The sequence below is a fragment of the Hyperoodon ampullatus genome (genome assembly GCF_949752795.1).
Source record: "Hyperoodon ampullatus genome assembly, chromosome: 12".
Taxonomy (NCBI): domain Eukaryota; kingdom Metazoa; phylum Chordata; class Mammalia; order Artiodactyla; family Ziphiidae; genus Hyperoodon; species Hyperoodon ampullatus.
In genome coordinates, this window is record NC_136925.1 from 11,723,602 (window position 1) to 11,750,873 (window position 27,272).

General features: G+C 37.5%; 1 protein-coding gene across 1 annotated transcript in view; it reads right to left on the reverse strand.

Moving 5' to 3' along the window:
• Positions 1-27,272, reverse strand: part of COL19A1 (collagen type XIX alpha 1 chain) — a gene marked incomplete at both ends in the record, with an annotated part of 351,791 nt that overhangs the window by 318,452 nt on the left and 6,067 nt on the right. The window contains 2 exons of the mRNA XM_079716663.1: positions 20,940-21,039; positions 21,887-21,961. Of these exons, the coding sequence (XP_079572789.1) occupies positions 20,940-21,039; positions 21,887-21,961 (175 nt within the window). The remainder of the gene's footprint in view (positions 1-20,939; positions 21,040-21,886; positions 21,962-27,272) is intronic.

Consider the following 27,272-nt stretch of genomic DNA (forward strand, 5'->3'; position numbering starts at 1 on the left):
TCTTGATTCAGTTTTGGTGGGCTGTATGTTTCTAGAAAGTTTTCCATTTCTTCTAGGTTGTCAAATTTGTTGGCATAGCATTGTTCATAGTATTCCCTTATGGATTTTTGTATTTCCGCGGTATCAGTTGTGATTTCTCCTCTTTCATTTCTTACTTTGTTTATTTGGGTCTTGTCTCTTTTTTCTTGGTGAGCCTGGCCAGAGATCTGTCAATTTTACTTACGCTTTCAAAGAACAAGCTCTTGGTTTTATTGACTTTTCCTAATTTTTAAATCTCTACTTTATTTATTTCCTTTCTGATCTTTATTACCTCCTTCCTTCTGCAGACTTTAGGTTTTGTTTGTTTTTCTTTTTCTGATTTTTTTAAGTGGTAGTTTAGGTTATTTATTTGAGATTTTTCTTGTTTCTTAAAGAAGGCCTATATCACTATGAAATTCCCTCTAAGAACTGCTTTTGCTGCATGCCATAGAATTTGTATGGTTGTGTTTTCATTGTCATTTGCCTTAAGGTGTATTTTAATTTCTTCTTTGATTTCATCACTGACCCATTGGTTTTTTAATAGCATGTTGTTTAGTCTCCATGTAATTGTTTTTTTCTTGTTTCTCTTTCTGTGGTTGATTTCTTGTCATGCCATTGCGGTCAGAAAAGATGCTTGAAATAATTTCTATACTCTTAAATTTGTTCAGGCTTGTTTTGTGCCCTAGTATATGGTCAATCCTAGAGAATGTTTCATGTGTACTTGAAAAGAATGTGTATTCTGCTTCTTTTTGGATGTAATGTCCTGAAGATATCAATTAAGTCTAAATATTCTATTGTATCATTTAGGATCTTTGTTGCCTTATTGATTTTCTGTCTTGAAGATCTGTCCATTGATGTGAGAGTGGTGTTAAAGTCTTCTACTGTTATTGTGTTCCTGTCAATTTCTCCCTTTATGTCTTAGTATTTGTTTTATGCATCTGGGTGCTCCTATATTGGGTGCATATATGTTGACAAGTGTAATATCCTCTCCTTGTATTGATCCTTTTAGCAGTATACAATGTTCTTCTTTATCTTTCTGTATAGCCTTTGTTTTAAAGTCTGTTTTGCCTGCTATGAGTATTGCAACCGCCATTTCTCGTCATTTCCACTTGTGTGAAATATCTTTTTCCATCCCCTCACTTTTAACCTATATGTGTCCTTTGCCCTAAAGTGGGTCTCTTGTAGGCAGCATGTGTAGGCTCTTGTTTTTTTTATCCAATCTGCCACTCTGTGTCTTTTGATTGGAGCATTTAGTCCATTGACATTTAAGGTAATTATTGATAGATATGCATTTATTTCCATTTTAAACCTTGTTTTGCCATTGATTTTATATTTCTTCTTTGTACTTTTCCTTTTCTTTTTGTTTTTCCTTTTCTGGTTTGATAATTTTCTTTTGTATTATGCTTATGTTCTCTTATTTTTGTTTTTTGTGACTCTATTGTATGTTTTTGATTTGCAGTTGCCCTGTTTTTCACATATGTCAACCCCTTCCTATATCTACTTGCTTTAGAGTGGTAGTCGTATAGGCTCAAACATATTCTAGGAAAAAAATCTACATTGTTTTACTTTCCTCCCCCACATTTTATGATTTTGATATCCTCTTTTGCATCTACATGTTCACCTTTTTTGCTGTTCACTGTAGTTATCATCACTTTTCCATAAATTTTTGTTTTTCTTTTAATCTGTATACTGGCTTATTTAAGTGATTTAGTTTCCAATTGTGATTTTTTCTCTTTCCTATAGATTCTTACTTCTTTTCTATTTAGAGAAGACCTTTCAATATTTCCTTTAGGATAGGTTTAGTATTGCTGTATTCTTTTAGTTTTTGCTTTTCTGAGAAATTCTTTATCTCTCCTTCTATTCTAAATGATAATCTTGCTGGGTAGTATCCTAGGTTGCAGATTTTTCCCTTTCAGGACTTTGAATATATCTTGCCACTCCCTTCTGGCCTGCATCATTTTTGTAGATAAATCACCTGATAGCCTTATGAGGGGTTCCCCTGTAATTAACTCTTTGCTTTTCTCTTGCTGCCTTTAGAATCTTCTCTTTAACTTTTGCCATTTTTATTATAATATGTCTTGGTGAAAGTCTGTTTGGATTTATCTTGTTTGGGATCCTTTGTGTTTTCTGTATCTGAATATCTGTTTCCCTTTTTAGCTTTGGGAAGTTTTCAGCCATAATTTCTTCAAATACATTTTCTTTTTTTTTTAACATCTTTATTGGAGTATAATTGCTTTACAATGGTGTGTTGGTTTCTGCTTTATAACAAAGTGAATCAGTTATACATATACATATGTTCCCATATCTTTTCCCTCTTGCATCTCCCTCCCTCCCACCCTCCCTATCCCAGCCCTCTAGGTGGTCACAAACCACCTAGCTGATCTCCCTGTGCTATGCAGTTGCTTCCCACTAGCTATCTATTTTATGTTTGGTAGTGTATATATGTCCATGCCACTCTCTCACTTTGTCACAGCTTACCCTTCCCCCTCCCCATATCCTCAAGTCCATTCTCTAGTAGGTCTGTGTCTTTATTCCCGTCTTGCCCCTATGTTCTTCTGACCATTTTCTTTTTTTTTTGAATTCCATATATATATGTGTTAACATAGGATATTTGTTTTTCTCTTTCTGACTTACTTCACTCTGTATGACAGTCTATAGATCCATCCACCTCACTACAAATAACTCAATTTCGTTTCTCTTATGGCTGAGTAATATTCCATTGTATATATGTGCCACATCTTCTTTATCCATTCATCTGTCGATGGACACTTAAGTTGCTTCCATGTCCTGGCTATTGTAAATAGAGCTGCAATGAACATTGTGGTACATGACTCTTTTTGAATTATGGTTTTCTCATGGTATATGCCCAGTAGTGGGATTGCTGGGTCGTATGGTAGTTCTACTTTTAGTTTCTTAAGGAACCCCCATACCGTTCTCCATAGTGGCTCTATCAATTTACATTCCCATCAACAGTGCAGGAGGGTTCCCTTTTCTCCACACCCTCTCCAGCATTTATTGTTTGTTAGATTTTTTGATGATGTCCATTCTGACCAGTGTGAGGTGATACCTCATTGTAGTTTTGATTGCATTCCTCTAATGATTAGTGATGTTGAGCATCCTTTCATGTGTTTGTTGGCAATCAAACTGGACAGCTACATGTAAAAGAATGAAATTAGAACACTCCTTAACACCATACACAAAAATAAACTCAAAATGTATTAAAGACCTAAATGTAAGGCCAGGCACTATAAAACCCTTAGAGGAAAACATAGGCAGAACACTCTATGACATAAATCACAGCAAGATCCTTTCTGACCCATCTCCTAGAGAAATGGAAAGAAAAACAAAAATAAACAAATGGGACCTAATGAAACTTAAAAGCTTTTGCACAGCAAAGGAAACCATAAACAAGACGAAAAGACACCCCTCAGAATTGGAGAAAATATTTGCAAACGAAGCAAGTGACAAAGGATTAATCTCCAAAATATACAAGCAGCTCATGCAGCTCAATATCAAAAAAAAACAAACAACCCCATCCAAAAATGGGCAGAAGACCTAAACAGACATTTCTTCAAAGAAGATATACAGATGGCCATTTGTTTATTTTTATTTTTGTTCTTCTTTCCTGAAGAAACGCAACCATAAAGTTATTGCTAAGACCAATGGCAAAGAACATACTGCCTGTGTTTTCTTCCAGAAATTTTATGGTTTCAGGTCTCATATTCAAGTCTTTAATCCACTTTCAGTTGATTTTTGTGTATGTAGTGAGGTAGTGGTCATTTCACTCTTTGGCACATGGCTGACCAGTTTTCTCAACACTATTTATTGAAGGGATTATCCTTCTCCATCGTATATCCTTTGCTCCTTTAGGTGAGACTCCATTTTTATAATTTCCTTTAGTTCATTAGACAGCTTCCTTTTGTTATTTGAACATAATTTAAATAGCTGATTTATAGCTGATTTAAAGTCTTGACCTAGTAAGTCCAATAACTAGATTTCCTCAGTAGCAGTTTCTATTTTCTGCTCTTTTCTCTGTGTGTGGGCCACACTTTGTTTCTTTGCATATCTTGTAATTTTTTGATTGAAAAGCAGAAATTTTAGATAATATAATGTGGCAACTCTGGGAATCAGATTATTCTCCATCCATCAGTGGTTTGCTGTTGTTGCTGTTTGTTATTTTTATCACAATTGTTGCTGCCGTTGTTTGTTTTCTTAGTCACTTTCCTGAACTAATTTTGTAAAGTGTGCTTTCTTTGTCATGTGTGACCACTGGAGTCTCTGCTCAGTTAGTATAGTGGTCAGCTAATGATTGAACAGTTAAGTGCCTTTGGCCTATAAGCATCCAAACCTCTGCTGAGACACTATGTGCATGTTGGAGAATGGCTTCAATGCTCAGGCAGGCAGTTTACAACTCTCCTTAGCCTTCTCTTTTTGCTTGTGCAGAGTTTCAAAGTTGGCCAGGGCAATGAGCATAGGGCCTTTTTGGAGGTTTCCTGGGTTTCCACAAATGCCTGTGCCTACACATAGGTGTAGATCGCACAAATATGCTGGAGGTTTCTAATGCTTTCTATGGACATCTCCTCTCCCAACTTTTCCTTTTAAGTGTTTTTGGTCATCTTCTCATTTGTCCCAATTGTAATTGCTGTCTTGGGTAGCTGCAATGTTAAACAATTACTACTGATTATTTTCAACAAATGTCAGGGAGAAAAGGCTGTACTTATTGAGTGAGCTGAGTCAGGCCAAATAAAGACAAGCCCTGTGAGTTGGGGTTTCCAAGGAAGTACCAGTCAGGTAAAATAATGACAACTTTCTAGAAATAGGGTTTTTGTTGACCTCTAAACCCATTCTCCTCCCTTCAATGGCTGCTAGGCTGCTAGTTTGCACTTGTGATTATAGAGCTGTTGGTTTTCAAGTCAACCATTGTGGGAGAGAGAGGGATGTGAATAGGACAAGTTTAAAATGCCACAAAGCTAGCTATTCTCACCAAGAGTCAGTCTTTTTCTTGAATAAACACCCATTAATTGTTGCAAGCCCTTGGTTAATTTCCAGAGCTCTGAAATATTGATTTTGACCATTTATCCTGTGTTCTTACTGTTTTTATGGATGGGTACATTTTCTGGGCTTCTTACTTTGCCATTCCTTCTGACATCATCAGTAATATCTTCTTGGATCTTCCAGTTCAGTCTGACTGCAAGCTTAATGCAGCTCAGTGACCTGAGTGAGCATCTCATGAAGCAGAACCATGTGGATAAATCCTGTGCCTTTTTCTAACTCAGAAAATCATGAGAAATAATAAATTGTTGTTTTAAGCCACTAAGTTTTGCAGTGGTTTGTTACAAAGCAAAAAATAATGAAAACACCTTTTTCCTCACTTTCTACTTAGGATTATAGTCATATAGGTACCTGTCACATTTCATCATGAGATTTCAAGCTCTTTGAAGGCAAAGACAACATTTAATCTATCTTTGTACCACCCACAAAGCCTAAGTACAGTGCCAACAGGGCAGTCTATAACTATTTGTTAAATGAGTGGAATGAGAGATCCAGCAAATGAAACATTTTGATATGATTCTTTAATACTTTGTAAATAAAACTAAATATAATTATTTTTAAAAATTAAAAATGTAACTCAAATATTGAAAATATTTGATATTCCATGAAAGGTTTCTTCTGTGACAAAAATAATAAAACAAAATAATGTTATTAATATTAATAACGTTTATAATAAACATATTCTTAAAATAATACATTGAAATAAATTTAGTTATGTTTAAAGAAAAATTATTTTTTCTTAGTCTAAGTTTATAATGGATGAAAATCCTTATAATTACTATATTTCCCTTTCAGAAATTGATATTCTGCTTTCAAGGCCAAAAATGATTTTGCTTGCCTAGACTGTAATTTTTGAAGAAAAAATTTTGTATTTTAAAAATAATACAAAAATATATCTACTCTTACAGACTATGTTTTTTGTTTATATCACACAAGCACAAACACTTAACGTGACACAGAATAATTTCTCTGCATCTTGCCAAAGTTTCTATTATAAAAGACACCATATTGGATTACTGGTCTGTTACCAGAGAGATAAAATGACAGCTTGCAGTGTCTAAGATATCCATGCTCGAATATTTTTGAATGGAGTGTAATTTCCTATAAGAAATTCTATCCTTTGCTTATTCAGTGATACTCCCATTAAGAAAAATACTGTTGAGATTTACTTGCCTAAGTCATTCATAGGTATATTGGGCTAGAAATTCTCAATGGGATATTTCCTACCTTCCCTCCATTTTATGCACATTGTACCTAGTTCAAGACTGTAAGTGAGAAGCTCATCCACAGAAATTAATATTAACCTACATTTGAAGAGCTCAAAGTTTAGTGAAATATAAGTATAGTTAATCCTTTATTTCCCATTGTCTACTTTTCTTCACATTAATGAAAGTCACCTAAATATTCATGGAAGGTGAGAGCAGAGGTATGCCAAATTAACAAAATGTTCAATCTAAAAACAATTTTTACAAAATATGACTAAGTAAAAGTCATAGAGAGCCAAAATAAAGTTATTCCAAATTACCCACAGGAGCCCAGGAAACTTACTGCCTCTAGAGTCCTCCTTACACTAGCCCACTGAAAGTTCTAGATATAATCTGGAGTGTCTCTGAAGCCTTATAATTCACATATTTTAGACTCTTTTGAACCTGTAATTTATTTCAATGTTAAGGAAAGTCTAAAATTTAGTTTTCAACAGCTGTCTGATATTCTCTATGTATAGCAGCCCTCAGTTCAATCGTAAAGTAGAAGGAAATGCTATAAAACTATAGAGGAAGTGGTGGAGGGTCAAAAGTGGGGCTCCTTATAATGACCAGCTATGGAAGAATGACCAGATCTGAGACTTTGACCTCAATACAAAATTTCATAAAGATCTTTACATTACAGTGCTTCCCTCTCGGTATTAAAATTGAGAGGTTTTTATGCAATCAACATAAATTGTAGGAGTGATTTTTTTTTTGAAAGCACTACTATTTTCAGTTTAGGAAAAAATAATCCTAAACTTTAAAACAACCTATAAATTAACCTTATATTCTTAAAGGACAGAGATGAGGGAGAATTAACACAAAAACATTATTTTTGCTACTATGGGAGGTTAAAAATAAGTCATAAAATCTATAAGTCCCAGCCTATAGCCTTCATAATAAGTCACTGAGCTATTAAGAGAAGGTGAGAAACTTCAAATGAAAATACACTTTTTCCAATACTTTCTCCACATGCTTCAAACAGAATATTTAATTACAAAGTACTAGTAACTATATTTGTGGAGTCAGATAAAAATTAACATCTTATTAACCATAAGGGATTTACTGTATAGGAATCTAAGAATGGATTGTATTTGTCTAAATAGCATAATAACTACATTCTCTAGATCTTTTTTCCCACTTGACTAATGAAAAATACTTTCCTGGTCAGAATTTATTTAAAAATCATTAGAAAATACAAGGATTTCCCTGGTGGTCCAGTGGTTAAGAATCCACACTTCCACTGCAGGGGGCATGGGTTCAATCCCTGGTCAAGGAACTAAGATCCCACATGCCACATGGTACAGCCAAAAATAAATAAATAAATAAAAGCAATAGAAAATACAAATAAAATGATGATGTCTATAAGGCATCTATATCACAGGAAAGATCTTGGCCTAAGATGAAGTATTTAATCACTCTGTGTGTGTATACTTGTTATTAAATATTCAATGGAACTCTGCATCTACTGTCTTTTGTATATGTGGTATGGACTCAGAGATACTCACGTTCTCCCTAACTATGAAGTACTTTCACTGACAAAACAAAACACTTAATACTCTACTATGAGAGAGCTTTCTTCCTCTCTGGAAAATGCATTTTATAACCACAGGCTATGTTACCATTAAAATATTCCCTAGAAACCAGTCACGTATTACTTAACAACTTGTCTAATAATTAATTCTCTCCTTAGAAAGCAAAGAACAGGGAATCTATGTGGATTGCTGTAAAGCATGGAAGTTTAAATGGGGAAGGCACAGGGAAGGAGGAATAAGTCCAGAGCAGGAAGCACCCCTAAGTCAGGCGGACCAAGATGAGATACCACTGTTGTGAGCCCTTGGCAGCAAACGTGTCCCATGAAGGCACTGGGAGTTTGGGAGGAGAGTTCCAAAAAGAAGGAGGTGAAAAGGAGAGAGGCAACCAAGATAAACCTTGACTATTCCCCTTACCGGTACTGTGGACTCACACACCTAAATTCCTACTTGTCCTCTCTACTTGGATGTTAAAGCCATGTCTAAATAAATAACTGAAATTGAATTTTTTGCTTCCTACCAAACACATCCTTTTACAAGGATTCCACATCTCAGTAAAAGACATGACCATTCACCCAGGTGCTCCAGCGAAATACCTAAAAGTCATACCTGATTCTTGCCTTTCCTTTATGAACTCCAATCCCATCCAACTCATTGGCAAGTCTTACTGTTTCTATCACCAAATGGATCCCAACTCTGTCCACTTCTCTCCAGCTCCACCTTCACTCCCCATCCCAAGCTGCCACGTCTCGCCCCAGACTCTTGTTACACATCCTGATCGCTCTCCCTCTTTTCCCTCCCTTGAAGTACAGCCTGCACACAGCGGTTAGAATGAGCTTTTTAAGTGAAAATCAGACCAGGTCCCTCCCTTACTTATCACCTTTCTACAGGGCCCTGCGGCTCCTAGAATGGAACGCACATCACTGATCATGGCTCACAAGGCCTAGTGCTCTGACCCCTGCCTTAGTCTGCCACATCGTGTCCTATTCCAGTCTCTGTGTGACACCCACGCTCCAGTGGCAGTGACCTGAATTTTGTTCCTTGAACACCTCATTCTGTTGAGGTCTTGGGCCTTTGTACTTCCTGATTCCTTCCTGAGAAGGTTGTTCCCAGGAGTCGTCACATGGACGCTTCTCCTCACTATTCAGGTCTCAGCTCTAATGTCCCTTCTCTGAAAGGTCTATAGTAATACAACACTTGCTCTGCTTTATTTCCTTCATAGGTTTATAAAAGCCCAACTTTTTTAAAAAATGTACTAGTTTACACATGTATTGCCTGTTCCGAACCACTAGGATGTGATTTCCGTGACAACAGGGGCTCTGCCAGACTTGTTGCTCTAAATCAAGCATCTAGTCCAGTCCCTGGCATATAGGAGGTGCTCATAAAAATGTATTCCATTCATGGAAAATCCATGATGATGCCTATGACCGGTCCTGGTATATATCAAACACTTGTATTCAGTATGAAGTCTGTGTCACCCTGCACAATGCCTTAAAAGTCAAGGCCTTATGAGACTGGGCTACATCACATTCATCATGAAAAAAGCAGAAGGAAAAACCAAGCCCTATGCAAGTCTAAAGCAGATTAATGAAAACATTTGACACAAAACAATTCCAGGAACAAACATAAGCAGCATTCTTACTTTCAAAAAGACTGTAGCAAAATAGAATCTCTGCTCCAAGATTTCTCCAAAAGTGTCTTTGAGCAGAAGTCTCCCCATCCTTGGAAATGTTTCCGTTATAAAGTAACCACACTTGACAATTTCCTGTAGTCCTACACTCCTAAAGCTGAAAGGGACCTTAACAGTGATTTAGAGCAACCATCTCCCTGGATAAATGAGAAATTAAAGCCACAGAAGTTAAATAACTGCCTCTGTTAAATAACAAAGGTCAGAATGGGACTTGAACTCGGGACTCTTAGTTCCGAGGTCAGATTTTTCCAGTATATCAAGTTGCTTGTGTCCTCTGGGCTAAAGATAAAGTTTCCCTCATCGTTACTGACCTGACTTAAAAGTAATGTTTTGGGACTATAAGGGAGAGAAAACTATTTTCTGAGTACTGGGTGGGGCAGGGTCGGTGTAAATAAATATAAAATATTAACATCAAGAAATGAAAAAATAATTAAAATGTTTAACATCATACTATAATATTAACAACAACAGTAAATCACATTTTGGGCTCCGAGCAAAGGATTCATGATGACATTTGCACATCCTAGGTGACCAGTAGCCCTGAGGGGTAGATTATTACAGTTCCTTCTTCTAATGATATTTTGAGCACAGATCAGGAAGTATCACAAACCACATAGTAATATCTTTAAAATGGGTATAGTGTCTGTTGGGTTTTAGGAAAGAAATGTATGCTATAGAAGGTGATAACCAATCAGGAATATTTGGCCTGTATTCCTTAGAGATCACTTATTAGAGAAAAAAAAATAGGATTTTTCACCAAGCATTTTCTTTAAAATGAGTACAATTTGGGGGATGTAGTGAAAAATATGAGAACAGTGTATATACTAATAACTATGTAATGTGAAGAAAAGTATGAAGTGTTCTGATAAAAACTGCCTCCATTTTTATCCTACTGGTGAGAAGTTATATGTTGGGATTTTAATGCCTAAGGAAGAACATCAATAGAATGGTTACCTAACTAAAAAGACAGGTAATTCCCTGAGATGTGAAAATAATGATCATAAATGTGACTTTTTCAAGTGATTATGGAAAGAAAGAGAACCCTTAGCACTGACCCTGGCCCAGGGGTCAGTGGAAGCTTCCATCCCATTCACCCCCTGAGCTGTGGAATCCATGACTAACATAGCTATACACAAAGTTACCTTAATGAAGGGGAGGTGTCTAGTCTCTCGGGGACAGAACAATGTCAGCTGAACAAATAATGGGCGTTCCTGGCTGTCCAATTAATGAGAAACCAATAAGCACTGCCTTAAGAGGATAAACTCTGCTTTTCCACACTCCCTTCCAGATAGGGAGCACTGCAAGCATGGAAAAGCCAGGGAAAATCATAAAACTTAAAAATAATGCACTCTTGGACTTCCCTGGTGGCTCAGTGGTTAAGAATCCACCTGCCAATGCAGGGGACACGGGTTCGAACCCTGGTCTAGGAAGATCCCATATACCATGAAGCAACTAAGACCATGCGCCACAACCACTGAGCCTGAAAGCCACAACTATTGAGCCCACGCGCCACAACTACTGAAGCCGCGTGCCTGGAGCACGTGCTCCACAACAAGAGAAGCCACTGCAATAAGAAGCCTGCACACAGCAACAAAGACCCAATGCAGCCAAAAAAATTAATTAATTAATTTTCAAAAATAATAGTAATGCACTTTTTTAAAGTAAGTACATGCAAGTATTTATTGATAAAGTTGTTTTATGGGGAGATGGAATTAGGGAGTGGATCTCATTTTTTCCCCACTATGCCCTAGTAGTGTGTCAAGAAAAATAAAGACCATAATGAAGCTCATAAATTTGTTTACTCCTTAGTATATTAAGCAATTGGCAATTTCATTGTACAACAAGTTCAATTTGATGTATCTGTTCCGTGTTCCTAAAAGAACCTTAGTTTGTCATGTGGCAAGTAATATCTCTGTTTCATGTATAGAAAAGTAAAGAACAAAACCAAACTACAGAATAAGAGAGCATTAGAAAGAAAAACCCATGACTACCAGTTTCTTTTCTGTTCTTTTACCTAACTAAATAATAAGGAATGTGAGGCAGGGAGGGCAATGTAAAAAGGAAAAAAACAAAGATGAACAAACTTTCACTATTACAGTCCTTAGAGACTGAAAAACAAAATGACACAATTAGTCTGGAGAAATTTCCTTTTGTAAGTGGTGTTCCAAAAACCAAGTGTGATATACACTTAGGGAACAAAATGTTTAAAAAGTTTAGTTACTAATTACAATGATTCCAGGGCTAATTCCACCAGCTCATAGCACAAGCCTTGAAGCGAAGCCCTTTTTTTTAAAAGTCTATTTTGGTAGAGCCAAAGTGAGTTTTCCAGATCATATTTAGCAAGACCAACCTTTATTTTTCTGCTTTAAAAACGAAACGGCTAAATGGAAAAAAATCTATTTTTAAATATCAAGAACTGTCTTCCAAATTAATTCTTCCATTCTAAATAAGCGTGAGGCAGGCTTTATGAAGAACTTCCGTATTTACAAGTATCAGTGGGGCCTCTGACTTGCTGAATATCTTCCAGGAAGAGAAATCTGATACAAGTTACATTTCCTGAGAGTGAAGTGAGAGATGCTTGGAGTTTATAGTAAGTCATTTCTTGCCCAGCTGACATTCACCATCACCTGTCGCGTTACAAGCAGTTTGGCTCGCAGGGCCTGAAGGGTTTGTCTGAAATGTCTTCACCCCGCCGCGGGGGGCTGGGGGGATGATGTCTGAGTTCCACAGTCACAGAGACTCTGAAATCTTAGCCTTTCTGTGTTTGTCGGGGGATTCAGCCACATAGATTGCTAACGGGAAAATAAAGCTTGGATGGTTCTCTAATAATCTTATGCTTGTTACGATTAGCATTTGTTCATTATGACGTTGTAAATGACTTCCCCTTGAAAATGAGCCCTCCTACTAGATGGCATTCTGATAACAAAAACCGAGGACGGACCAGAGAAGCTGCTCTTCAGAAAGGTGTTTTCACTGTCCCCCACCCCCCCAAAAAAGATAAAACACATCCTGGGTCAAACCCCGCTCCACCCCCAAGAAGTCCTCTGAATTGTGAAGTGTCCTTCTGAGTCTGGGGGCTTGGCTTCTGCTTCAGGGTCAGCCTGGGAGTCCCGGGTCGCTACCCAAAGCTGTGATTTTCCCAACGGCATATACTCAGCTTTTTTTTTTTTTTTTTTTTTGTCTAGAATAGAACGTTATTGCTCCCACACCTTCACACTTTTGAACATGGCTTTCTTGTGGTATAACTGATACACTCGGGTTTCTCTTCAGAGCCCAGAAATCTTTCACCTTTTACTTTCCTTTTTTATATGAATAAAGTTCTAACCCCTTAACCTGGCACGTAAGGCCTTTCAGAACAGCACCTCAGCTGCCCCTCCAGCTTCCTTCACCACCAGTCTCTCCCCTCTGTTTACTAACCACACGGGATTTCTCACCAGTCTGTAAATTACGTTGACCTTGAAAACCACCATGATGCCCCCTCCAACTACCACCTGGCAAATTTGTGCTTATCCTTCAAGCCTTTTTTCACATCCCCTATGAAGCTTTTCCTGGTTCCTGGAAGGGTTCGTCCGTTCTTCCAGAGTTCATCAGACCTCATATCTAAAGATTTCTACAAACTCCATAATTCCCAGACAGAAATAACTAGGACGCTGTCTTTATTTATTCTTAAACCCTCAGTGCCTGGCACATAGTGAGTATTCAATGTCATTTGGGAATTGAGTGAAATACTTTGTTAGAATTTCTTCTTTCACTGGCATCAAAGCTGAACTTAGAAATAACGGTGACTATATCATGAAATATTTTTTCCTACATAGCTCTCCTAAGCAAAGGGAATTTTATTTTCTTATCATGGGTAAATTAAAAGAGAGCTACTGCCTGTGGAGATAGCAGAGAGGATTGCCTATATCCGTATCGACGAGCTTTAGAGCCCCACAGAGGAAGGAGTGCCAAGAGTTAGTTGTTAAATACACTGTGAGAGGGAATTCCCTGGCGGTCCAGTGGTTAGGACTCAGCACTTTCACTGCCGTGGCCCGGGTTCAATCCCTAGTCGGGAAACTAAGATCTTGCAAGCCGCATGGTGCGGTCAAAAAAAAAAAAAAAATTACACTGTGAGGCTCTGTACCCAAGCAGCACTACTTTGGAATCCCCGGGATAGTTAGAGGGTCACTGAACCCATGCCACCACCCTCCAAAGCACACACACACAGAGCAACTTTGCCCTTGAAGGTTGAGGGTAAGCAGCCTTGAGCAGAGGTTGGCTGGGTCCCAGGAAGAAGCGTTTTCATGGAGGGGACCCACAGCAAAGGCCGGGGTGACATGCACTGACAAGGAGATTAGGACACAAGGGCAGAAGCATACTAAAGTGAAATGGGCCAGACACAGAAGGACAAGTATTGTACGATTCCACTTACACGAGGTCCCTAGAAGAGTCAAATCACATAGACAGAAGGCAGAGGGGCAGTTGTCAGGGGCTGGTTGTAGAGCTGACCAAAATGAGGCAATGAACGAGGCACTACCAAGCTGATGTGAGTCACATACAATAAACATAAGCAGCTTTATGGCTACCATGCTTATTTTCTGATTAGCCTTGATGGCTAAGTTGAAAGAATTGAAATGATAATAAATTAATGATTTATTAGCTGACACTATTCTTCTTGGATTCATGGACATTTCAAAGTTTGTCAGTGAAATCATAATTGCATCTTCCTATTTGATTCTGTGTCTGAGAATGAGGATTAGACTATCCAATGCTATTTTATGAAACATGGAGTCCTGTCAATCCACAAGAAAATCTGTAGAGCTGTTATAAAGCTATTCTTAAGCACGAGTATAACGAAACATCGTATATTACTACAGTCGATGCTCTGGTTAATTCATAAATTTAAGGTCATGCTTAAATTTGGGTTTACAACCATTATAAAAGCAGCACATTTACCACCACTGAAGGTTAATAGCTAATTAATCCTCATAGCATTTTTATGGGGCAAATAAGATTAAAGATGACTGAAGTATGTGTTTCCATGCTTTCTTTCTTGTGTATATCCTGCAAACCTGCAGTGCACATTCCACAGATACATACATATAACCCGCACCCAAGCAAAACCTCTTCTGTCTCTTATAAAATTTGATTCTTAGGATAAAAAGACAAGTGAAGAGAGAAAAAATGTAATATATAATCCAACCATAGAAGTAGATTAATTAATGCCTGTCAAGCTGGCCTGAGTAATTACCAAAATAGGACGCCTTAATTTTATTACTTTATGATGACATCTGCATTATTATGACTCCTAAGTAGTAGACTTAACTGGTACTTCACTTCTCTCAAGGTAAATGGCATCAGGACATTTTAAGATAAGATAATTTGCATGTAATTAGCCATAATAAAAAAGAGATCTGCTATATAACATTGCACTTATACTCAGCAATGACATATTACTCACTTAAACATTTGTTAAGATGGTAGATATGTTGAGTGATGTTTCCAAAAGAAAATAAAACAAAATAACATAGATATGAATGTTGTAGAATCTATATACATAAGATCAATTACTGATACTTTTTACTTCTCCCTCCAAAATACTGAATTATATGAAATCTGAAGGAGGAAAATCACAACTTATTTAAATTGTTAATATTAAATGTTTCCAAAGCTGTTAAATGAAACTACTGAACTGAAAATATTTCATATTATGTTACATTTTAGAAGTATTGGAGGAAGTCATTGAGAGGATTTGCCCACCAGTTGACCTGCGAGCTGGACCCGGGCAACCAGAGGTTCCAAACCTCCTCCCCTGTCCTTGGGATGTACTTTCTGCCCACCATTCCCACGTTAGGAGTTGTTTCAAGGATGCAGCCTTGAGAGAGTAATGTGTAGCTGAGACCATCTGGACAGTGTACATGACTGACCCCCATTAAGGCCTCTACATAAACTTCTATGATTACGGCGGGTGGGTGCAGAGATTTACTGCTCTTGCCGTGCCCAAGACAAGCCTTGTATGTACGTTCCCTTGCTCAGTAAACCTGCCACCTACCAATCTGGGGGGCTCTGTCTCTTTCTTCGATCTCTCCTTGCCCTCTGTGCACAGGGGCCAATTTCAGGTTTCACCAGGGGAACTCCCATGGTTATGAACAAACAAGTAGCCATTTCAACCTACATATTGGAACATTTTAACATCTCTTAATTTTCTAGAAAAATATAAAAGAGGTTCTTGTGATAGAGAAGTAAATATTTCTGTGCATTCTTAAAACTGTATAATACTCTTAAAATTCTTTTCTATCTAATATATAAAATTTGGCTAAATTGAATAAAAAAGAATGAAATGATACCATTTGCAGCAACATGGATGGACCTAGAGATTATCATACTAAGTGAAGTCAGAAATAGAAAGACAAATACCATATGATATCGCTTATATGTGGAATCTAAAATATGACACAAATGAACATGTCTACAAAACAGAAACAGACTCACAGACATAGAGAACAGACTTGTGATTGCCAAGGAGAAGGGGGTGAGGGAGGAATGGGTTGGGAGTTTGGGGTGAGCAGATACAAACTATTATATGTAGAATAGATAAACAACAAGGTCCGACTGTATAGCACAGGGAACGATATTCAATATCCTGTGATAAGCCATAATGGAAAAGGATATGAAAAAGAATGTATATATGTATAATTGAATCACTCTGCTGTACAGCAGAAGTTAACACAACATTGTAAATCAACTATACTTCAATAAAATAAATGTTAAAAAATAAAAATAAAATAAAACTTGGCTAAATTGTATGATTTTAAAATTGTAGGGCTTCCCTGGTGGTGCAGTGGTTAAGAATCCGCCTGCCAATGCAGGAGACATGGGTTCAAGCCCTGGTCCGGGAAGATCCCACGTGCCACAGAGCAACTAAGCCCGTGTGCCACAACTACTGAGCCTCAGCTCTAGAACCCGTGAGCCACTACTGAGCCCACATGCTCAGAAAGTGTAGCTTTTATGAGAGGAGCTGTGGGCTTTGAGTCTGCAGCCTATGCTCGAATGACAGGAGGGACACAGCTCAGTTTCTTCTTGGGTCAAGGCAAGAGCAAAGTGTAGCTTTCCCTTGCACTGTGTATCTCTCCAGCAGGCTTCAGGAAGGCAAGATGAGACCCACACTTCTCCACCAGTGCAATCTCAGAGCTTAATAAAGAGTTCAGTCCATAGTAAGCTCAGTAAATGTTGAATAGAAGGGTGAGCTCTGGACTAGAGTGAATTCATTTCAGTGGCTTATTGAAAGCTACCTCTTATTCACCCTAAGCGGAACAGAAAATTCCGGGAACCCCTAAAATACTTATATAGTAAGCCACAGTTTTTATTTGTAATTGTTACAAGTTTTCAGTTAAAAACACAAAACTTAATAACAAAATTTTTAAGTATAATATCCAATGTTACTAAAGAAATTGGGTAATATGCAGAAGAGATGGATAAAACAATGATGGAACATAATTAGATGTATATTACCAAGACCTCTAAAAATGAACTTGTAACTCTACTTTGAAAAAATCAATCTTATGAATTTTTTTGGCTCAACAAATGTTTACTGAATGAACGGACACGTGAAAAATAAACAAAGGAACTGATGAGTAAGTGGTGAGTCTTAACTGGTCTCTCTAGCCAGAAAAACAGAGGGAACAACTTTCCTGTATGTTGTAGTGTTATTTATAATAATAAAAAGCTGAAGGTAGTGTGAAGGTCCATGTAGAAAAGACATGCCCAAGGGGTGAATCATTCAACAGGAGCAAAGACCAGGGCTGATGATGCTGTGATACACATAACAGCTTTCCCCATATTTAGGAATATTTCCAAGGGAACTGTTAAGGTCCAGAGAACTTTAAAATCTCCTAAAAAACGCTATTCATCTTCTAAATATTAAGAAGGATTGCTGAGGATTATTATGTATTACAAAACACAAATGAAAAGGGCTTCTACTAGCTCTTTTCTTCCATGTAAAGCCATGAAACTAAAGAGCCCTTTACTTCCAGAAAGCAACCACCAATTTAATGAAAGGGACAGAGAGAGGACTCCTCTTCACTGGAGATTTATTTGTTTGTAACAAAAGCAAAGAGGACCATATCTATCAGCTATGCCACTGTTTCTAGCTACACTATCCAAGCTCATAAAATCTTAGTAATCTGTGTTGATTATTTTTTCACACATAGTCTCATTTCCCCCCATTCTTGGGAACTGCTTCAGCTGCAAAAGCCACCCGGTCACAGGTGTCATCCTAAATCAGAGAGGCTACAGACTAGACTACAGACTACAGCCCTCCCTTCCCCCCTCTTTTCGCGAATGGGCCATAGCACTCCAATCTGCTGAACTCAACAGGGCCTCAGAATCCTTCTCAACACAGTATTCTAGATAGACATAGAACCTGAGAGATAAGGCTCTTTACCATCCTTGAATTCAATAATAAATCAGGAATTCACTTTTCTGTGACATTTTAAATTTATTTATTCAACTACTAACACATTTTTATTTAAAAACATGTTTATATACAAGCAACCAGTGAAACATAAGAATTATGTTATACCAAGAAAATAAGGCGCTCCATACCATATGCATGTTCTGTATATGTTTTCTCTCAAAACTTCACCACTTTGCCCTGATAATTGCCAAAAGACAATTTAAAGATAATCAGAGTATGATCATCTGGGATATTGCTCTCAATCTGTAGAGAAATAATTATTTCTCTCACATAACCAGAGATACTTGTAGATACAAGAAGCTGAGAAAATTTCCTCTAAAAAGATGCTAGAAAATTCTAGAAAACTGGGTAGCACGCCACCCAGAATCTTTTAAAGCACCCAAATACTTACCACTTGCTATCCTAAGGAATACTAAAGAATGGACATGAAGAGAAAAGAAAACCAAACATAGAAACATTGTCAGATGTTCCCTGAGCCTGTGCCACCTTTTTGGGTACAACAGTGTTTATCTGAAGGATCCTTGCAAGAGCTGCCTTTGGGTCCTCACATTAACCCAGGCTCAAGGCACTAAGTGTGCCCAGTGGGTACCTGATCAACAACTCATGAGATCTCTCCCCTCATAAACCTCACCTGGAAGATGGCAGAATAATAAAAACAAGCTCAGGCACAGAAAGAGTCCCAATTTCCATATAAACTAGCATCTGCCTTTTCCCATGCTGATTCTGCAAGATGGCTCATTTACAAATATATAAATAGCTGCAACTTTACTCCAGTCTCATTGAAAAATCAGAACGGCATCATGTGAGAGAAGCATCCTAGCATCCTTGGCTCACGGAGCAAAATGTAAGTGGAGCTGGGCCAAGCTACTTGACACTCGCTAGTCAGCTTAACCAGATGCCCTCCAGTTTCCTGCAGTGGAGGGACTGGGTTCTGCTGGCAGAGCCTGAGACTTCATGTACATCAATTGCCCGGCAGTCGCACCATGATTTGCAGCCAGAGGTTGGAAAATAAATTTCAAGTAGTACCTAATATTTATTATCACATGTATTCAAAAGAGAATGACAATGTCTAAATGTGGCAGGAAGTTTTCCAATGTAGCTACTTAAAATTCACTACATCTTCTTAAACACAGGCTCAAAGATTGTCTCTCCAATACTCTGGCCACCTGGCCAGACTTAGAGGGGTTTAAATCATCAGGAAAAGGGCAAGAGAGAAAATGCATTTTAATTTTTGGAAGGGAATTTATTGCCTTGCTTAAATTCATGAATTAAAGTTATCTACTGGTAGTTAAGAAACATCTAAACCAATATATATGAAATATAGATGAGATACATATTGACTTTTCTTTGCTGCATATGAATACCCAAATAGGAAGCTGTCAAGCCCTGAGGGTTTAATGCCTGCATGTGAAGCCACCTTCAGGCTTAAGACGCCCACAATAGCATAGGTCTGTACAGTGACATCTGCTGAAGTTCTCCACCAGACAAATCGCCCATTACATCCCCTGGTATCAAATTACCCTCTTCCTTAGCCCTCTGATTTCTTACCAATTAATGAGCAGTTTACTTTTTTTTTTTTTTTTTTTTGCGGTACGCGGGCCTCTCACTGTTGTGGCCTCTCCCGTTGCGGAGCACAGGCTCTGGACGCACAGGCTCAGCAGCCATGGCTCATGGGCCTAGCCACTCCGCGGCATGTGGGATCTTCCCAGATCGGGGCACGAACCCGTGTCCCCTGCATCGGCAGGAGGACTCTCAACCACTGCGCCACCAGGGAAGCCCCCAAACAGAATTTGATCCTTTATTCATTGCAGTGTATTCACACCCTGAAATGTTCATCTTGGACTCAAAGGCTGAATATCAGGACCATATATGCTATATTTGCCTTCCTGATGACTCAAGCTTTCTGAAATACTATTGATCCATCCTCCAATTACATATAGCCAACCATATGGGGAATTATTATTGCTTTGTATAATTGCTGACTAATTGTCAATATTTAAATGGCAAGTCATTCTTTTTAATTTCATTTATCAGAAGAAAAAGTATAGTAAAGATAACAAACCAACAATAAAAAAAACCCTTCAGTAAATTCATTTTGAGATGAAATGAGTAACAAGACCAAAACAACGGCTTTTCTTTACTATATACTCTACACAATATATAAAATGAATATACAGTAAGGGCTAAGTTCTTTTATTTTAATTTACCATGGAGCTTATCTATATGCATGCAGCATGTGGAAATAAATATAATAAATATCACTCTTTTGTCTCTAAGCCTACATTGTGTCCTATGTTTAAAATTCACATTTTAAAATCTAATTTTGGTTATGTCTATTTAAACATAAATAATATTTCTTCAAAAACAAATTTACTTACTATTCTCTAAAGATTATGCTGCTATCTATACATGTAAATTTATGCTATAGAACAAGATCAGTTTGTAAAGATTACTAAAAACCACAAGTAATCAAACAACACATTTACCATAGCATTCAAGTGATTGTGTTACTGTCGACAGACTTTTTATTTTTAAACAAATTATTTGGAATCTCTTTAGAAAGTTTATGTTGTATTATTAAAATGTAAAGAAAGGGCTTCCCTGGTGGTGCAGTGGTTAAGAATCCACCTGCCAATGCAGGGGACATGGGTTTGATCCCTGGCCCAGGAAGATCTCACGTGCCGCGGAGCAACTAAGCCCGTGTGCCACAACTACTGAGCCCGCGAGCCACAACTACTGAAGCTTGCGCACCTAGAGCCCGTGCTCCGCAACAAGAGAAGCCACCACAGTGAGAAGCCCGTGCACTGCAATGAGGAGTAGCCCCCACTCACCGCAACTACAGAAAGCCCGCACCCAGCAACGAAGACCCAACACAGCCAAAAATAAATAAATTAAATAAAAATAAATAAATTTTTAAAAATGTAAAGAAAACTTAATATTTTACTTACATGGTGTCTCTAATAAGAAGTGAACTTCCCAATTTGATACAAGTTTTATCACCTTCACAAAACACACGTCTCAGAGAAAAGCGCTCTCCTAGGTCAAAACCTGTGAAATGTGACAAATGATTTAATCCAGCAGTTTTATTAAATTTAGTAAATTCACAGAGATACTGACTTTTAAATAGGATTTTTTGTAGTCCTTATCTGTAGTCTGACTTATTTCAAATTAAATCTGCTCTTTACGGGATCAGCAAAATTTCTTGATTTCTTTTTCCTCTGTTTAGGATATAGGAGGGTGAAATATATGTCAAAAGATTCAAGTATTAATTTTCTTTGACCTAGGAATTATTCTAAATAAGTAATCAAGAGTAGTTTATTGTAACAGCTCTGATAGCTAAAGACAGAAAGTTAGTTAAGTAAAAAATACTACAGCCATTCAATTGAAATCTAAGCAGCCTTTTAAAAGAAATCATGGTTTAGGAAAATATATGTTGATGTGGGGAAATGCTTGGATTTCAAATGCAGTATCTGTATTATGATTACGTGTGCATATGTGGGTGGGGGAAGGGTGGAGAGAGAAAACGGAAGATGAAGGGGAAAAAAGAGAAAGATAAGAATGTGACAAAAAGGGAATCATGACTGTATTTGGGTAGTGAGATCTTCTTTCTCATACATTTTCTTTTCTCTTTTTCAAATTTTCTACAATGGATACAACTTTTAAAATTTTAAATAACTTTTGTTCTCCGAGAGGTTGAGTTGTTGGTGGTCCTAGGTTAAATGATGTAGAATTCTGCGCTCAGAAATTTTTGTACATCATTTGACTTCTTTGCTTTTAATTTTTTAGTATTGATGTTATCTTAAATTACAATGTGAAGGAGTCACCTACAATGCACTACGTGTTCGGTGATAATTTTACACAAAAGTGTTTCTTTGTGAAGAACTGTAATGCTTACCTGAAACTTCAACTTTATCTCTGTAGTCTGCTGTAAACAGGTGTCCCTCTTTCCTAAGTATAGGACATTGTTTCTCTGTTAAAAAAAAAGAAAAGGTATTGAGAATTTTCACTACATTGTCTATCATTTTTCCAAATAAATTTGAATCATACAATACAATCAGAAATGTAAGATAAAATGGAAAAAAATTAAACTGCTTTATTAAATTCCTTTTAAATAAGAATAAGAGTATCACCTACTTCACAGTGTGTTCGTGAGGAATACATGTGGTTATGTATGTGAAGTCCCTGGTACACAGGGAACGCTTGTCAGTGTTAGCTACTGTTTGCTCTAATGTTATAATTGTCGCTCTATACTTGACATTAGGAAATTAGCTAGCTTTAATGTCATTAAATTTTCATATTCAAAGTGTATTCTAATGTTAGAAGAAGTGACCTAATACTATTTTCACACACCTTGGATTCAGGTTTAGGTATTAGTGATATTAAACTTTAGAACAGGAGGAGACTGCACAGGACTAAATGTACTCCTCCCTAAATTCATATCAGGGATTTTTATAACGTGATTTGGTGCACATATAAATAGATTAATTGGACAGAAAGTCCAAACACAGACCTGTGCACATGTGGTCTCCTTATTTATCACAAAAGGGCCACTGCAATTCGATGGGAAAAGAAGGGTCTTTTCAGTCAGTGATTTTGGATCAACTGAATGTCCATGTAGAAAAACACTGGACTGTAACCCTTACCTCAAACCATGCAAAGAAATTAATTAGAGATGATCTTAGACCTAAACATGAAAGGTAAAACAATAATGAACTACAGAAAAACATAAAATCTTCACGAACTGAGGGTAGCAAATATTTCTTGATAGGGACACAGAAAACATGAAAGGTTGATAAACTGGACTTCATTAAAATCTTAATAATCACAAGACAACATTAAAAGAGTGAAAAGGCTAGCCACAGACTATTACAATACGTATATCCAATAAAGCATCATATCCAGAACATACAAAGAATTCTCACAAATCAATGGGGAAAAGATTGAAAACCGTATTTTGAAAATGTGCCAAAAAACCAAGCACTTCACAAAAGAGAATATCCAAAGTGCCCACCCGCATATGAAATAGCGCTTAACATCATTAGTGATCAGGGAAATGCAAAGTAAAACCACAATGATATACCACTAAATGGCTAAAAATTAAAGAACTGACAGCATCAAATACTGATGAGGATGTGGAGCAAAAGGAAGCCTCGTCTACGTTGCTCGTGGGAGTGACCATCAGTACAACCACTTTAGAAAAGTGTTTGGCAGCATTTCCTAAAGCTAAATATTCGTGAACTCTATGACCTAGAAATTCAATGACCCAAGAGAAATGAGTACAAAAATGGTGTAAATGGCTCTTTCAGAAGAGAATATTCCTTGCAGCATAACTCATAATAATCTAAAACTGGAAACAACCCAAATGTCCATTGACAAGAGGATAAATGAACAAATTGTGGTAAATACAATAAAAAAGTATAGAAAAAAGAATGAACTACTGCTACATGCAATGACCTGGATGAATCTCAGAGATACAATGGTAAGTGGAAAAAAATATCATTCCCCAAAGAACACAAACTGCAGAATTCCATTTATGTGAAGTTCAAGAGATTGCATGACTGATCTATGTTAGAGTACTGATTAGCTTGGTGGGGGGTCAACTAGGATAGTTACAGGAAAGCCTTCTGGGATCATGGAAAGTTCTATATTTGGATCTAAGTGGCAGTTTCACAGATGTGTAAATACATATGCAAACATTCATTACACTGTGCACCTAAGATTTGTGGACCCCGGTGTGTGTCATACAAAACAGCATGTCTGTGAGAAAACACTTTAAGCTAAAAATAATTTTTGCAAAACAAAACACCAAAATTCTGATCAAATTTTTACAATGACTTTGAATAACTATATGACTGTAGAAAATGAGGTTAACTTTAAATTCTTCACAACATATATAGGGAAACCCCAATAGATGATTGGCAAAGCAAATATCCAGACTGTGGAAGGAACTTCTACTGTAACACTTCGGTAATGAGTGGAAGCTATGTTAGCTTATTGCCAAGTTGGAAACAGTATATATCTTATTTAAATTCTTCTGAGGATCTAATAAATATATGATGATGTCAAAGTAATAAACCTGTCACTTTGAAGTGAAGAAAATTGAACATTTCCAGCAATATTTATGAAAGTATTTCTTCACTAAAGTCTTTAGTTTATGAAAATCAAATACAGCTTTATATCTCTAGAATATGTGCTCTGTTATGAAAAGCTGAACAAAACAAATGAAAACTAAATGTTAATTTAAGTGAAGTAAGTCAGACAAAGACAAATATGATATCACTTTATATGTGGAATCTAAAAAATGATACAAATGAACTTATTTACAAAACAGAAATAGACTCACAGACATAGAAAACGAACTTATGGTTACCAACGGGGAAACGGGAAGAGAGATAAATTAGAAGTTTGAGATTAACATATACACACTACTATATATATAATAGGTAAACAACAAGGACCTACTATATAGCACAGGGAGCTATACTCAATATCTTGTAATAACCTATAATGGAAAAGAATCTGAAAAATAATATATATATATATTCAATTTTAACTCAATTTTATTCAACTTCAATTTAAAGTTTAAATAAACAACTAAATGTTAATTCTTTGGGGGAAGACTCAAGGCACAATAAGCTGAATGCATGAGTCTCATGGTCCATTGCATAAAAATGGCAACACAGTAGAAGTGGCTATTAAAAGTTGGATATGTTAATTTCTTTAAGCATGGACACTTGCATTTTAATATAAAGTAAAGCATACTTTTTGTGTAAATGTGCATGTTATCTTGAAGAACTACTGATAAGACCCAAATATCCAAGCATCCTGTCAGGTAGTCAGGAGAATCCCGGCAGCAGTGTCATTTCAAAGGCTCTTGGGAACCTTTCAAAAGTAATTACTAAAATTTCACCACAAAAGATGCACTATTTAGGGGCCCTTAATCAACAGACCTTTCGAAACATAAATGCAGAAGTTTTTGACAAATTCATGCTAAGATGCTGTCAGTGATTTTCAGACCCATTTTCCTCCTGACTTAGCTTGAAGGATCTGGGTAGCTTATAGGGTTGGAAGGATATTGAAAGGGGGTAAAAGAACCAGAAAAGAAGACAACCAGGTCAGATTTGGGGAAGATTATCTAGATTTTATCTAGATTATCTACAAAAAATTACATACATTTTCCTAATGTGTGTAATTACATACATTTTACCCTTCTCTCCCTCTAAAAATTAGAAACCTGGGGACCTAAGAACAAATCATTCAAGAGAACTTATGTGATTTTCCCCCAGATCACAGAGTAACTCAATGGCAAAGCTGAAATAAAACTCGTTTCCTATAGTCCAGCTTTTTCCTCCATACTGAACATCCTTCTCAAAAACATGTTCTAGGGCTTCCCTGGTGGCGCAGTGGTTGAGAGTATGCCTGCCGATGCGGGGGACACAGGTTCGTGCCCCGGTCCGGGAAGATCCCACATGCCACGGAGCGGCTGGGCCCGTGAGCCATGGCCGCTGAGCCTGCGCGTCCGGAGCCTGGGCTTCGCAACGGGAGAGGTCACGACAGTGAGAGGCCCGCGTACCGCAAAAAAAAACCAAACAAACAAAAAACATGTTCTAAACAAAATAATAGAGTACCTATGATACTCTGTTCATTCTTTAGTGGAAGTATACTTTGTCCCCACTCTTAGTTTGAAACACGTGCTTTTAAAAAATCACTTGTTCCCTTAACCTCTAAATCCTTATGCTTGTTTTCACCTGCTGACTGGGCCTCCTATTATATTGTTAAGCATTCTAGTCTGGAGATTAGATCACATGTCTTTTAAAACATATTTTTCCTATCATTGTTCTGGTCTTTCTATACCCACTCATATATGAACATCTTCAGTTTAATCATGGAAGTCATGTTCAATTCCTTCTTTCTCCTCTCAAATAGCTAAAAAGCCCAGAACAGTTAAATCCATTCTTATAAATTTCCATTTTTTCCCTGCTGATTGAATACCTAAAAGATGTGTGTATTTTGCTGATGCTCATACAGAAAACGGACCAGTCACTCTCTGTGGCCCCAGAGGCCTCTGGCCTTAGGAAAAACCAGGAATGAAGTCATTCCTTGCGCACCACAAAGACAAGAGGAAAAGTCAAAATTAGAGGCATCCTGAAAAATAAATGTATACATGTTCTATTACACCTTTACAATTTGTAGAGGGTTCTTAGCATTACTTAAGCTATTAATATACCACTTTACTGATTGCAAAGAAAGGAAATATATCATTTGTCTAGTGGATATATAATTTATATTTTAACTTTGCTAAGTGTACATGTTTCCACACATTTGTACTTAAATGTATCATGAATAACCGTATTACAATATTAAACTACCTGTGAATTAAGGCTTGTTGAGAGGTCTTTAGGGAAGATGTGTGACTGAAGGATATAAATTCAGAAGCCTACCCATTGGTAGTCCTAGAGGGCAAGGTTTTAGCATCTCCCAAGAGGTCTCACAGGGCAGTGTCTACTGCTCTGATGAATTTTACCAGAGACCAAGGTCTAGCCTTTGAGCTTGCAGGCTCAGAAATCAGATGCTGACAACACATAAAGCACAGATGGATTTCTGAGGAGCACGTGCCCCCTCTCCTCCTCCTCATTCACTGGACTCCAGTCTCCCACTCTTTCTCGTTTCTCCTACACGCTGAGCACGCCCCTGCCTCAGGGCCTTGGCATGTGCTGCTTTCCAGGTGATCACGTGCCTCTCTCTCTCACGACCTTCCTGTCTCTGCTTAACTGCCCCCCCCATGAGGTCAGCCTTCCCTGACCACCGTGTAAATAATGAAACCACCTCTCCTCCCTTCATACCATATAGGATTGCCAAATACAGCGAATAAAAACACAGGTGCCCAATGAAATCTGAATGTCAGATAAAGAACAAAAATATTTTTAGTATACGTATTTCTGATGCAATATATGGAGCATACTTATACTAAAATGTTTTCATTATTTGTCCCACTTCAAACTTAACTGGGTGGCGGTATTTCATCTGGCAACCTCACCCACATGCTCATACTCTTGGAGGCCAGATAGGGTGGTAACTTAAAGAGGTGACACTGAAGATGGACAAGGGGGAAGGAACTGAGACACAAGAATGAACAGGATGGGGACTTTGCTGGTGGTGCAGTGGTTAAGAATCCGCCTGCCAATGCAGGGGACATGGGTTTGATCCCTGGTCCGGGAAGATCCCACGTGCCACGGAGCAACTAAGCCCATGCACCACAACTACTGAGCCTGCACTCTACA